The 14803-nt window shown below is 37.9% G+C and overlaps 1 protein-coding gene across 1 annotated transcript in view; it reads right to left on the minus strand.

The window, feature by feature from the left end:
• Window positions 1-14803, minus strand: part of LOC115413880 (neural-cadherin) — a 527604-nt gene that overhangs the window by 82446 nt on the left and 430355 nt on the right. The window contains exon 32 of the mRNA XM_030127006.1: window positions 10244-10410. Coding sequence (XP_029982866.1) covers window positions 10244-10410 — 167 coding nt within the window. The remainder of the gene's footprint in view (window positions 1-10243; window positions 10411-14803) is intronic.

A 14803-nucleotide genomic window follows, 5' to 3' on the forward strand; every position in this document is an offset into this window, starting at 1 on the left:
TACTATAACATTATAATGAGTGGTAATAAATGACTTTAAAAAGGTTAAATGTGAAGGAAAAAACATCCATCCATCCATCCATCCATCCATCATCTTCCGCTTCTTCCAGGGCTGGGTTGTGGGGGCAACAGTCTAAGCAGGGATGCCCAGACTCCCCTCTCTCCAGCTCTTCCGGGGGGACCCCGAGGCATTCCCAGGCCAGCCGAGAGACATATTGTCTCTCCAGCGTGTCCTAGATCTTCCCCGAGGTCTCCTCCTGGTGGGACATGCCCGGAACACCTCCCCAAGGAGCCGTCCAGGAGGCATCCGAAACAGATGCCCGAACCACCTCAGCTGGCCCCTCTCGATGTGGAGGAGCAGTGGTTCTACTCCGAGCTCCACCCTGGTGACTGAGCTCCTCACCCTATCCCTAAGGGTGCGCCCAGCCACCTTGCGGAGGAAACTCATTTCAACCGCTTGTATTCGAGAGTCCCACGGGCCAGCAAGGCTCAATAAGACTCCTTCTTCAGCTTGACGGCATCCCTTACTTCCGGGGAGGAAAAAACACATTTCAGCTAATGATCATGTTGCTTTTCATCCAGAACACCTGCATTCTTCCATTTTACTTGTATGTGTTCCAGGGCCGTCTTGTCTGAGTTACTGTCTGAATTAATGCAGCATCTACATTTAGCTTTATTGTTTGTCACTGGTGGCTTTTCCATTTGACATCTGTGCAAAAACTTTACCAATATTTACTAAATGTTGAAAAACAGAAGTGCGTAATGTTAGTTTTTCCATTAAATCATTAAATTTACAGAATTTGGAAAATGTGTATGATCGCAATAAGCAATGAGTCTCTATGGTTAAGTTCAATTAATTTGCTCCTTTACTACATGCACCCTTATTTATTTGTTAATATGTTTATGAAGAATGGTTTCCACAGCATTGATGGTAATGCTCATATTTAATGATTGTGGGACACAAATGGGACACACAGAAAGAGATGCTCATAACTCTGAAATGGAAAAATTACTGTTGTCATTAGCTTTATGCTCATATTTTTGTATGGACCTCCTTTACTGTTTGATTTTTTATTTTTTTTTTATTTAAAGGTTAACTTGCTCTATGCCTATTGCAGGAAAATTTGGTATTTACATCTTACCTATCCTATTACACACACGGTATAGGCATTAGTATTAGCATTTGCATATAGCACACATTAGAAGCAATAATAATACCATTTAAGAAGTGTAGTTTACTCCACCTTTAATTCTGGGTAGTGACTTTCAACTAGTTTATATATTTCTGTTTCATGGCAAAATTTTATCTGTTATTTTTTTAGACAGTTGCATTGTCCACATTCCAATCGAGAAATGAGTCTGGCCATGTGTTTGCAGCAGGTGTCTGTATAAAAAACAAAGTTTTTAATTCAAAGAAACTAAACCTTGAATTTCAGTCCTACGTTTGAAATAGATTTTTTTTTTTCGGTGAAGAAAGAGTTCTTGCATTTATCTGGTTTCTAAAGGAAGAAGAAAAATGGAGAACACCCACAAAATGAAACCATACATGCAATGACGTGAAAGTAAAGCGTCTTTAAATAAGAAGTGCTATTTTCATCCGAAGCCAAAGACATGACTTTAAAACAGGTTTATTATGTCCTACTGAAGTTCCACAGTTATTTTATTTGCACTGAAGAAGGCTGTGAAATGCTGCCCAAAGGTTGCAGACCTTTATATTATTTTATTTTTTTGTTTGTTTCTGTTGCTGTTTCAGGATTCAGAAAGCTGGAAACACTTAAAATTTCACCATTATGGTACTTGTTTTTGGCAGAACTTTATTTTATTTTTTTATGAATAGACTCTTGAGCTAATCCAAGCACATCTAAAGTGCTTTTTAAAGCAGAACAAATAAAAAAGACTTTCGAGTAGTAACTACAAAAAGCAGAAGAAAAAACAAAACCCTCATATATAAGTACTTGTCTTTGTGGACTGGAAGAAGATTTCATCCTCATCAGGACTGAAATGGCAGAAAGAACATGCACGAGACAAAGATACGAAATGTTCCGAGGGGAGAAAAAGAAAAAGTAGCAAAGAAAAAAGCTACTTTAATATTTCTAACTAGCTATATTGTTCAAATTCAAGTCACACACAAATGGCAAAGACAAAGAGCTGTGCACATTGTGAGTTTGCAACCAGCCAAGAGTAACGCATACTAATTTCTTCCTCTGATTAAAAGCAAACAGCAAACTATTACAGTAGAAAATATAATCCTATAAGGAAGCATGGCTATATTTATATCAAAGAACATTGCAGGGGTTCCAATGTTTCACTGAGGGGGGCTACTTCATAAGAATTTTTTTTTTTTTTTTTATACTGACTGCACCCTGGAAAGAATGCACTATTTATGGTGAGTAAATGATGCGAAGCTACTCTACATGTGTCTGTTCTGAAGGAGCACCGTGACATGTGAGAGGAAACAAAGGGATGGATAGAAAGGAACGAAAGGCAGATGGATGACAGGCGGGGATCAGAGGAGGGTTAGCACTGTAACGGCAGCTGTGTTACGGATAATCATCATCATTTTAGACGCTGATGTTTGATCAATACCTGCGGTCGTGGTGTGGGGTGAGAAACAGGGAGCGGATCGGCCTATGGAACGACATGGAATGATTGCAGAAAGGATGCTGGGGGGGGTGGAAGGAAAGGGGGAAAACAAAACAAAGAGAGGGTGGCAAGCAAACAAATACGAAAGAGCAATGCAAGTGTGAGCAGAATAAAAGGAAGAAATGAAGCCTTCAAGACAAATATCAAAATAATCCGCTCTGTGTTCAGACCTGGCAGCGAGCTTTCAACATCAGTCCAAATTATACCTACTAATACGCTACTTCAAATCAGCTTTTTCTTCAAATGCACTGTGTATGGACAAGGAAGAGAAAATGCACTTAAAATATTGATATTAGTCTATTCGTAGAGCACAAACCAAGACTGAACACTGGCCACATATTCGAAAGACATCAAATTTAATATTATGGAGAATGCATTTCCTCTTGAATTTGCCTGTTAAATAAAAATCCATGTGAGAAAATGTTTAGCCTAACTTAACACCAGTGTGTGCTGAATGAATATAGTCTATGGTGAAAGCAAACAGATGCATTTCATTTCTATGTCTTTTGCATAAAAACGTGAAAACAACAGCTTGTATTTAAATGTGGAGCAACTGTTAAGGAGAAGACATACCAACCCAGTTTTCGGCGGTCGTTGGGCAGACTGCCAAGGTCGGTGACATGAGTCTAGTTGGTGTGTTTTGTGCGATCGGTCGTTGTTAATGCTGTCGCTATTCTTTTCAGCTGATTCAACATGTGTAATCAGCCACTACCCAGTCGTTCAGTCGGACCAATCTGATTGGTGGAGGGATAGCCCTTGACTAGTGAATCAGTGAAGGAGAAGTTTCCATGTGAATACCTATGCCAAGGTACTTCACACTATTATTGCCTTCTGTAATAGGCCATGAACTGCTCATATGTATTGAATGAGTGCCAGTCAGTGCTGACTATGGACTTCATTCATTCCATGAAGTGGACACTGTTAGCATTGTTAGCATAGTGTGATTTCTCCTTAGTTTTTGCCTGCAACATCTTTCTTCTTCCACAAGAAGCCTGAGAGCTGACAATGCCAGCATCTTCTTATTACTAGCCATCCATTCAATGAGTACAACAACAACCCTTCTTGACTACTCAACACTCTCTGCTGACAACAATGACTGATGACAGTGAGCTCTGTGTTTTGGTCTAGAGAGATGTTCCGTCATTTCCAGTTTTACGTCTCGCACAAGCGCAGAACGTATGCTCGAGTCAGTAGTTGATTTGGTGTGTTTCTTCACACTATTTTGACCACGTCAGGGAGCGGGAGCCGACTGATCAGTCAGGCTACCTTTTCGATCGACGATCGGCAGTCGGGTTGGTGTGTCTTCGCCCGAAAAGTTACAACTGACCAGAAGGAAAAATGCTCCCACACCTGGATTACGTAAATAGTTCAGATCATCTATTGGATAATTACTGCAGCAATTAATACGTTTCCATTGCATCTAGGTCTTTAACTCTTTAACTGATACTGTGAGTAGGTTCTCATTTCTTAAACAACCATTAGTTTGTTGAGAGCATAAAGACTGGGCTTTGTTTCAATGGAAAAAGGTCATGTGGTCTGATGAGTCCAGACTGACCTTGTTCCAGGTGGATGAAGTGATTGCCCATCATGCCTAGTACCTACAGTATAAGCCTGTGGGGCAATGTTATGATATGGGGTTGCTTCATTTGGTTAGTTCTTGTTTCAGTAACGTTATGCGTTCATAAAAACTGCTAAAAATAAATGCTGTGACATTCAGTGTTCGGCAGTAGCGTCGCTACTTGTAGCGAAACTAGTAACTACAATTCTCAGTAGCTTGGCGGTAACGCCACTATTTCCTGAATCAAGTAACGCTTCAATAGCTTAACTCTATTATTGATCAAGTAGCGTGGTAATGACCACAGAAGCTATTTATATGGCTTAACACAGTGGAGAAGCAGTTTGTAGTCTAGAAAAATTCAATTATATAATGTACAATATAAGCACTCAAGATCGTTCGGAATGGGGGCACACACTCTGTCTGCACAGAACTCACTATAAACCAGGAGTTTCGCCCGGAGGTGGGCGTGGTTTATGGGACGTCATCATACACATCCGCGAAGTTGCAAAAATATGCGGGAACTGGAAAAACGTGTTAATGAAATAAATTGATTCCTCTCCCACACCTTGTTGTAACTACTAACTACTACTAAATGAAAAATGTCTAATTACATCCTATGATAAGCAAACATACAGAGGTAGGCATCACAGAAAGTTCTGGTTGTGTTTTAGTTCTTTATGGTTCAAACATGATACAAGTGAGTCACAAGTGTTTCAAGGCTGTTAGAGCCTTTATATTCATAAATCATTATTACTGCCCATTTTGAAAAAATGTGGACCCGCATAATGTGTGGTATTTGCTTGATTATGCATTAAATTGTGCAATTACATAATGGTGTTTTTCAGGAGGGACTGGTTTTTGTAAGCAGTCAAACATGGTTTTAACATTCGTGAGGCATGTGTTAAAAAAAAAAAAAAAAGCTTCCTGCTTCGGAAAAGTTAGGTAGAACAGGCTGTCGGTTTCAAGGCTATTAGAGCCTTTATGTTCAAAGATCATTATTATCACTGCAGGAAAAAACATTTTCAAATGTTTCATACTGGTAAAATGGCTTGAGTGTTGATTTTCTTTTATGTTCTAACCTATGTTGCATAGAGTTTAAAATAGTATGTAGCCATTAGTGCACTTGATCATGCATTGAATTATGCGATTGGACAGTCACATTTTTCTGAAGGGACCGAGTTTTATTCAGTTTTTAAATGGCCTCTTATATGTTACATACAGGGGTTGGACAAAATAATGGAAACACCTAACATTGTGTCATCATAGAAGGTGTTCCATTAGTTTGTCCAACCCCTTGTATAGACAGACAGCGTTCTATGTATGTCAACGGTCATCTGTTTTCCAAAGCCTTTTTGCCTGACATTCACAAGTGCCATATATGTGTATTTAAGTTTTTTTGTGTTTTCCCAAAAACTAGAAAATATGACTTATGCCAAAGTTTAATAGGGTGACACTATTAATAAACCATAATTGAGTATTTTTGTATTGAATTTGTTTGTTTTTCCAAAAGCTATATTTCTTAAACAATTTATTTCAGATCCAAAGTTATTGTTCCCAGGGTTTGCGCCACATCCTGAAATATATGGACATACTTAAGTTGGAGGTATTACTGTCATGGCCTCACTTTAAAGTCACCTGAGTAAAACCTGGTACATTCACCCCACTCTCCCCCATGGCCACACAAGCAGTACTGCATGAATATAAATGTATTCAACATGAGGAAAACACGGTGTTTCAGTTATTTTTTAAACACTTATTCAACTAAAATACTTAATCTGAAGTGACAATGCATCCTTGTTCATATTTACCTTAATAAATCATTCTCTTCCACACATCTAAACCAATCAGATAAACTCTACAGTGCACATGATGTACAAGATGTGTGTGATGCAAGACGTTAGAGCCCCGCCCATGGGGTGGAACACCTAGCTTTTAGGAGTCCCGGTCCTGCACATAGACATAACAGTATATACATAGAATGCATTGACTCCTATAGATAACCCAATGGAATTGACCTTTGCATGAACTGGTAATTTAAATGTGTATTTCTTATGTTTATCACCGTGTTAAGTGATACAACTTAAGTAGTTCACATGTAGTGAGCTACTTCTGTGGGTTTGGGTAACTTAGCTTGCTACATTGACTGGGTGGGAGCTTCTATGTAGTGAAGCTTCTTTCATGGCCAGAGTAACTAGTAGCTTAGCTCACTACATTTTCCAAGTAGTTTGCCCTACACTAGTGCCATTATTAACCACACAATGATGCAAAAATGTGCTGTAACTGAACCTAAAGAAGGTCTAAATGAAATATTAAATTGTGTTGCTTGTGTCTTCACACACTAGGAAGTAATGTTGAGTTTGCTAAAGGTTCTTTCTTTTGCCTTTACATAACTATTTGTACAGATTGACAAAACTGAAAACTGTTACAACACTGAAACATGCTTGTTTGTAGCTGTGAACTGAATTATGTGACTTCACTGTGATGGAACGCATTCAGGGCTACTGATATAACACAAACATCATTTCATAGGTGGTCTGATGATACCTTGATCTATTGATGACGGTGGCTACAGTTTGTGAATATTATCTACTTCATGCACTTCTAAAAACATCATCACACCCTCTGTTGAGAGGTGGTTCATCCACCTGTTCTTCAATCTACCGTTTTGTTCTGTTGTAAAGGCACATCTGATAACATCTGATAAACCGTGTAAAGTTCACAGGAATATTTGAGGAGAAAATATCTGTTACTTTACACAGTTCTTCATTATCTGTTTGGTTTACAACCATCTGTTTTACCTGCTGGGTTTTATACAACAGCAAATAAACAATGTTCATAAAGAGGTGTATAAGACAAAGAGAAAATGACTTGATGCTGTTTTGCTTTGAGAGACAAGATGGAAGAAAAAACATTGCACTGTTCAAAATTGTTGAAAAAGAACACCATTACCTGACGATTTTCTGCTCAAAATACCAGGCCTATATATAATATATATATATATATATATATATATATATATATATATATATATGTATGGTTTTCTTGGTTTGGTTTGGTTTTTTTTTTTTTTCTAAAGAAACAATTGACTAGTTAAGTATGTTTTTCATTAGAAAAGCAGTCTCATTTAGGGGAATACATTTCCCTTTTCCCTTGGCCTTACTAAGATATTCCATATGATTTTCTAATATTGTGGGACCCCAGCAGTTGCATACTTGCTCAGTTTAAGAAGATTAAATCTATGTTAAATAAATCTGTTTTTGTTGCTTGTAATAAGTACATGCTTAAAGTTTGGAAGTTTTCCTTCATTAGTGGTCAATTATGGTTTAGGGAATCCAGCCAAAGCAATATTTGCTTACCCCTCTGGCACATTTTCAGCTAAATGCAAGACACTTTGTTACTAAGAGTATTTGGCATCTTTCTAGAGTCTGGTAAACCAGTTTCCATGCATGCATTGTTTCCCTGTGTTTAGAGGACATTACATTGACTCTCATTTCCATGCACTAGTATTCTGCTTATGAGGCTTTCCAGGTTTTGATCATATTCAGGATATGACATTTCATGACATATATGAGAAATTCTGGATACTCATAACTCTGTTTACATGGTAAATACTAGTATCCCAGTCACTCATTACTGCTGCTGTTGTGCCTGTGTGTTTACAACATAGCATGTAATTTAATCTGCATTTCAGTAGCTGCTGCCTAACTTAAAAGTTACTGTGACAACGAAATCAGGTCACTTGGGTTTATACCAGACTTAGCACGCCAAACGCTAACATTGTGTTGTGCTTTTGTCTCACTGGTATTCAACTACTGCAGCAACAGGAGAAAATATCAACAGGTAAACATGTCCTCCAGCTGTTATTCTAGCATGTCATCACATAGACAAAGATGACACATAATGTATTTTGGGGAAGCCAGTGTACGTTTGTTGTGTTTCCTATGGACTTGAACATTCAGCTTTCCAATGCTTTTTGTTCATGTGAATGACCAGTATATGTTTTACTGAAAGGCAATCCTCAGTGTTTCTGTCTCTCTTATAGTAAGATGGTTTCGTTTCAATGATTGTATTTCTGTTACATCAATTTGTACCTGGGCAGTAATCCAAAACTGTCAGTGACTGGAATACATGTAACAGTATCCCAGTTACTATTGGAGTATCTCAAAACCAGGTTAAGGTTGTATACTGGATGCTGAAATCAGGATACAGCGTTTACTTGCATGAACTTAATACTTCAAAAATCCCACAGTACCCACTATATTGACACTGATACTGTCTCACATAATTTTCCTGGAGACATAATCTATTTTTAATCCTAAATTTATGATTAGTCTTAACCCTCAAATGCACTGATTTACATTAAGGGGACCTGAATTCTGTCTCCATAACAAAAAGTGAAACAAGTGAAAAAGTAGGTGGAGCTTACTAATATCCCCGCTCGATCACACAACGTTTCGCCCATCTTGTTCACTGATACCCTACCTAACCCGGGATTCATTTTGAATTTGAAATTAAAGATAATTGTAAAGTACCGTAATTTCCAGTCTATAAGCCGCTACTTTTTTCACACGCTGTGAACCCGCAGCTCAAACAATAATGCAGCTAATTTATGTTTCACGCGCTAACGATCGTTCGGGTTGTCGAAGAAGGAAATAGAGCTGCTGCACATAAGCTTGGCATCAATGAATCGATGGTGAGATGTTGGAGATGGCAGTGTGAAGTGTGGGTGCGGGTTATAGTCAGGTGCAGCCACTAGTCGATCACACCCCCCCACCACCATCCATCACCAAAATTTAATAATTTGTTCCTTGTGCCAGTATCAACATTCCTGAAAATTTCATCAAAAATCCATCCATAAATTTTTGAGTTATCTTGCTAACAGACAAACAACAAACAGACAAACCCCGATGAAAACATAACCTCATAATAACTAATAAATAACGTCCTTTTGGGTAGTTCAGTCAACCAAGACAAACATCATTCAGGCCAAGTCTAAACTTTCAGTCTTAGCAAAAAAAAAAAATTATTCAAAAATTCGTTATATATATGACATGGACCTTGTTGTCCCGGGCGATATCCAAGCTGGTATGACTCTATCATTTATTGTAACACTCATTCAGAAGTATAGGTGTTTAGCGTAAAGGGCATTGCCCAAGGGTCCACCTGGATCCATGCTTCGCTCCTGCTGGGATTCAAACCGGCAACCTTCCGCCCCAAAGTCAGCGGTGCAAACTACTGAGCTATCTAGCCACGTGGAGCAGCATAACCAGGTAGTGGGCATAGTGTACAGGAATATCTGTACCGAGTATGGACTGGAGGTCCCAGGATCCAGATGGGAAACACCCCTGAAGGTGACAGAGAACAAACAAGCCAAGATCCTGTGGGACTTCCAGATCCAGACCGACAAGATGGTGATGGCCAATCAGCCTGACATAGTGGTGGTGGATAAACGTCAAAAGACAGTGGTAGTGATAGATGTAGCAATCCCAAGTGATAGCAACATCAGATAGAAAGAACACAAGAAGCTCGAGAAATACCAATGGCTGAAAGAGGAGACAAAATGTGGGGTGTGAAGGCAACAGTGATCCCAGTAGTGATCGGGGCACTAGGGGCAGTGACCCCCAAGCTGAGAGGACGTCTCCAGCAGATACCAGGAACAACATCAGAGATCACTGTCCAAAAGAGCGCAGTCCTAAGAACAGCTAAGATCCTGCGCAGAACCCTCAGGCTCCCAGGCCTCTGGTAGAGGACCTGAGTCTGAAGGAGACATGCCCAGGTGGGCAAGAAACAGATTTTTAAAAAATATATATACATATGCAAAACTGTGCACTACACCTCTACTAGTGGTAAATGTGTGAAATTTCAAAAGAATCAGGTGAATAGTCTTCGAGTAATCAGTTGGACAAAAATGTGGGACAGATGGAGGACGGATGAAATTCCTGGTATAGCTATATATTCTACTAATATGGTAGGGGGTATATGGTAATAAAAATAAATAATGCTTAAATGACCACACATACACACAGCAGAAGGACAGTCTTACCTCCAGTCGTATGTATTCATTCTGCTCCTTTGAAGTCAGACTGAGGATTGTGCTGCTGTGTTTACGAGTCCGAACCAACACCTGGACAAAGGTCCGACGGGGAGGCAGGAGGGACGCCAACTGGTAGTGCACAAGACTGTGTCCGTCAAAGGAAAACTCTGGGACCTCTGTGTTCAATAGACACACATTGGGTACACAAGTAAATCCGATGCTACTGATATTTCGAATAAACAATTAAAGATTAAAATGCAACACATTACATTTGATCCTTTCAGAAGACGTTTCACTTCAGAGGAATGTGACCTCAAATAACTCACAAGTCCTTAAATTTCCCTAGTGTGCAGGGAGTTGGTGGCAGGGTGGAATATGCAAAAGACACAAGATTGAATATGTATGGATGGTTTAGCTTGGGCTGTGCTCAGTTCTTCTTTCTTAGACCCATGTTCCCAGAAGTGGATTTTTGTGCATGCACGGCAGACAAAACCACGCACACCTAAAATCTTTTCAAAGCCATTCTTCCATCTCATAAAATCTCCCTCCTACTGCATCCACACCTCTCCGCCTTTGTCTCTTTTCCATGTAACTTTGACAAAGTTGAATGGTTTGTGAGATCCAGTTTGAAGGCTACGTCAAATCGTTTTCATAGTTTTGATGAATTAAGTCATCTCAAAAATCTTCTTACTTTTATTTATTTATTTTTTTTAGTGGATTAGTGTGTTGATCAGATCCAGTGGGTTACATGGATGTTGTTGGTATAAATCTATATTTACATCCTCTGCTGCATATTTTAACATGATTACCTTCTTGAAGGACATCATGAATATAATTAGAAGAGTATTTATATTTAGGTGCTTCAATGAAACTGGTTCCTAAAAACAGGACATGGGGGCTAAAAATTCAAACCAGATGTAGACTAATGTTATGAAGCAAGTTTGGAAGCACTTTGGGTCTATTTTAAAAATAAATATTTACTGAGATAAAAGAGAAACTATTTTTCACATAAAATACATTTTCATATTATTTTTATATTACTTTTTATACAAAAATCTGCATGTAACACAGTAAAAAGGACACAAAAATCACATGCTAGAATTTTTTCGAATATTTCTTTATTCTCTCACAGGTACATTTTAGGAATCTAACTGATTATGCAAGGCAGAGTGTTTCACAAAAATGACTGCTGTTGCAAAATCACTTGCGATTTATTTGTGTTTAAATGGGCAGGTTCCACATGTAACACAAGTGGACACGAGGGGTTACACGCAAAACCTGGAATGAGACCGAGATTCATGAAAAACCTGCAAGTCTGGATTAGAAAAACCACTAGGATCAACAAATTTAACAGTGTCTTTATTTATAGCTGTATATAAGACCATTTCAAGCCATGTTTTCCAGATAAAATGCACTGACACGAAGGTAGCCTTTCCTGTCCCAATTTTGGCCCTATTTTTGGCCCCAATATTTGATTAAAATTCATTAATTTTGGGATGGCTCAGAGCAAGAGTATAATTTTTTCAGCGCTTCAGCTTCAAGCCTTCATTAGGAAGTCAAAACCACAGAAGTAGCACTGGGTCTTTTTGGGTTAAGAAGTTAAAATGTGTGAAAAATATGAGAATAAAGTGGTTTGACTTTTTTAATGGGAAAATATTGTGAAATGATCACGTACATGTGTCCTTTAGAGCCGCATTTCTTTATTATGCATTAACATAGGAACATGGTGAAAAAGATTAATAGAATCAAACAAAAACAAACAAACAAAAAAGAGAGTTCACTGGGATCAACTGGTACGTCGATATGTAGTGCAGTGAAAGATTAATATTTTTTTCTGATTTGACCCAGAGTCATCACTTGGGTGAAGGTCTTGGAACATTTCAACTTTTCTTTTAAAAACGCTGCTTATCTGAGACATTTGCAACCAAATGTCTTGTACTTGACCTCTTTCAGAAAATGTGAGGACTAAAGCTTATTGATTTATAAACTTTGAACTATGAGGTTCAGTGAAGCAGGTGTTTTATCCAACTCATCCATTCAAACCAACAATAAATCACAGCACATTTCTGTATTATAATACAGAAAAAGCTGACATTCCCACAATCCAGTGCACTTTCATTAAAGTTCTATCAGCCTATTCTGACTAGTCTCCTCTCCTTCATTTTGAAAAAATCTTGTTGATATGGGACTGACACAAATTTTGGTCTGATTTGTTTCAGGACTGTTTAGTGATAAACTTAAAAATAAACTTAAAAATAAAATAAATAAATAAATGAATAAATAAATAAATAAAAATCAAATTGAATCAAGTGTTTTAATTTTAAGATATGAAATATGACTGTGTCCTTTAAAAGATTTTTTTTGAAATATCAAATAGTTTTAGCGCTAGAAGGAGCATGTCACTTACATTCCTTAATTCCTTTTTCTTTAACTCAATAATTTATTTCATGGGTATTTTTGCTTTATCAAAAGTACATGTTTTACTAAAGCACATCAACACCCACACTGGCAATGGCACTTCCACTTGTTGATAAAAGTTTTTCTGAGCTTGAATGTGAGAAGCGTTTTGAAGGAATCTGAGATTATCAGAGTTCATGTATCAATAGAAACGCTTGTAAGAGATGAAACATAAATCAGTTTTCACACTTTGTGCATGCCCACAGAATACTAACAGAAGGTTGAATACAAAACTTGAGGTACAAGGACCAGGGACCTAAATATTTTGTGGGTGTTTCATAGTTTATTTTAATGTAGATGTAATAGTGTAGAGACTGAAAAATGGAGATAAAGGGATGACATACAGGAAAGTACCAAGGCCAGGTTTCAATGCAGCAGTAAATGGAAACGCCTCCAACACATCCAACACTTTGATTGAGAACCAGAACGCTAACTTCAATCATAGTTTGAGATTTATCTGAAATCTTGCATGTTTTGTGAGGTTACAGCATTCTTGACCTTTGGCCAACATAACCCCATCAGTTCATACTACATATCAGATAAATATTTACTAAATTTGATGAAAAAACAACATTAATTCCATGTTTCTGAGATAAAATCTACAATGTCATCACATTATCATTCTATGACCCCAGTACCACAGAATGCAATACAGTAGACTAGAAGAGAACCGAAAATCTTTGCAACTTTATTGAGATGCCTAAAAAATAGTCAATCTGGTACGATGAATGAATGAATGAAAATGAATGAAATGATCAATAAAAAATCTATTAAAATATAAAAACCTTAAGTAAATAACAACTACATAATAATAAGCCATGCAGCAGTGGGTAAGTGCAACATGTCTATACAGTGCTATCCTATATAAATAACTGTTGTACATGACTATGCACATGGCCTTCAGTATTAATAACTATATTCACAGAACAGCAAATAAGTATGAACACTGAAACAGTGTGCATCGAACGGCATTCTAAAGTTGTCAAATCAGGTTACAGCAGAATGTGTGCTCAGTTCGCGATCAATATTACACTATTGCACTGCATTATAGCCACCGTTCAATGAAAAAAAAAAAAAAAAAAAAGAAATTGTTCTTGAGTGTGGTTGTGTGGGTGTGGAAGATTTTGCAACATCTGTTTGATGGCCTGATGGCAGTGGTTGAATGAGGTGAAGGCATGGGTGTGTATATATTTACGTTACACAGTTTTCACAGTTGGAGTGTAAATTCTTGACCTTTGGCTGCCAAAATTCAACCATCTTATTCTTGTGTCCAAGTTAATGTTTCTACCAAATTTCAAGACGTTCTGTTTAACCATATCATATAGATAGATAGATACTTTATTGATCCTTTGCAGGAAATTATTTGGTCACGACAGCAGTAAAAAAAACACACTGACCCATCACAATATCACATTTTAAGTGTAATAGGGACCAAATTAGAGCTGGACAATATATTGTTTGAGCATTGTCATCGACAGCTCGCTTGCCTGCTGAATCAGACTTTCTGAGCTTCTGTTTATTTAATATTCCTGACAGACAGTCGACTTACCTATAGTTAATAGATGACAACAACAAAACTGTAAAACTATTCTGATGATGTAATACATGATGAGGTTTACTGTGTTACTGGGTTAGTAAATTAGCACTTAGCATCAGCTCACCAAACATATAGCTAAGACTAGAGCTATACAATATATAGTTTGAGCATTGTCATCATGATGTTCGTGTGCACAGTAGTCACATCGCAGGTCCTGCAATGTAGGAGGAAAATGAACTCAGCGTGTTCTCATCTAATTTCAGCCTGGGTACCTGACACACACAGCAGCGCAGCGATCCACCAATCACAATTGTTCTTAATCAGTTTACCAAAGCAGACCACGCCCCCTGCACATGGAGTGAGTTGCTGGTAACAGCATTGAAAAATGAGCAATGAACAAGAGAAAAATCACTGAAAACAAAGACTTGGTGCCAAAAAGAAAAGCAATGTCAGTTTATTTATTTATTTTATTTTACCTTTATTTAACCAGGAAGTCCCATTGAGATTAGGAATCTCTTTTGCAAGGGAGACCTGGCCAAAATAGCAGCCATACAAAGTCCAAAACACATAAAACA

Source organism: Sphaeramia orbicularis, chromosome 3 (assembly GCF_902148855.1).
Source record: "Sphaeramia orbicularis chromosome 3, fSphaOr1.1, whole genome shotgun sequence".
Classification (NCBI taxonomy): Eukaryota; Metazoa; Chordata; class Actinopteri; order Kurtiformes; family Apogonidae; genus Sphaeramia; species Sphaeramia orbicularis.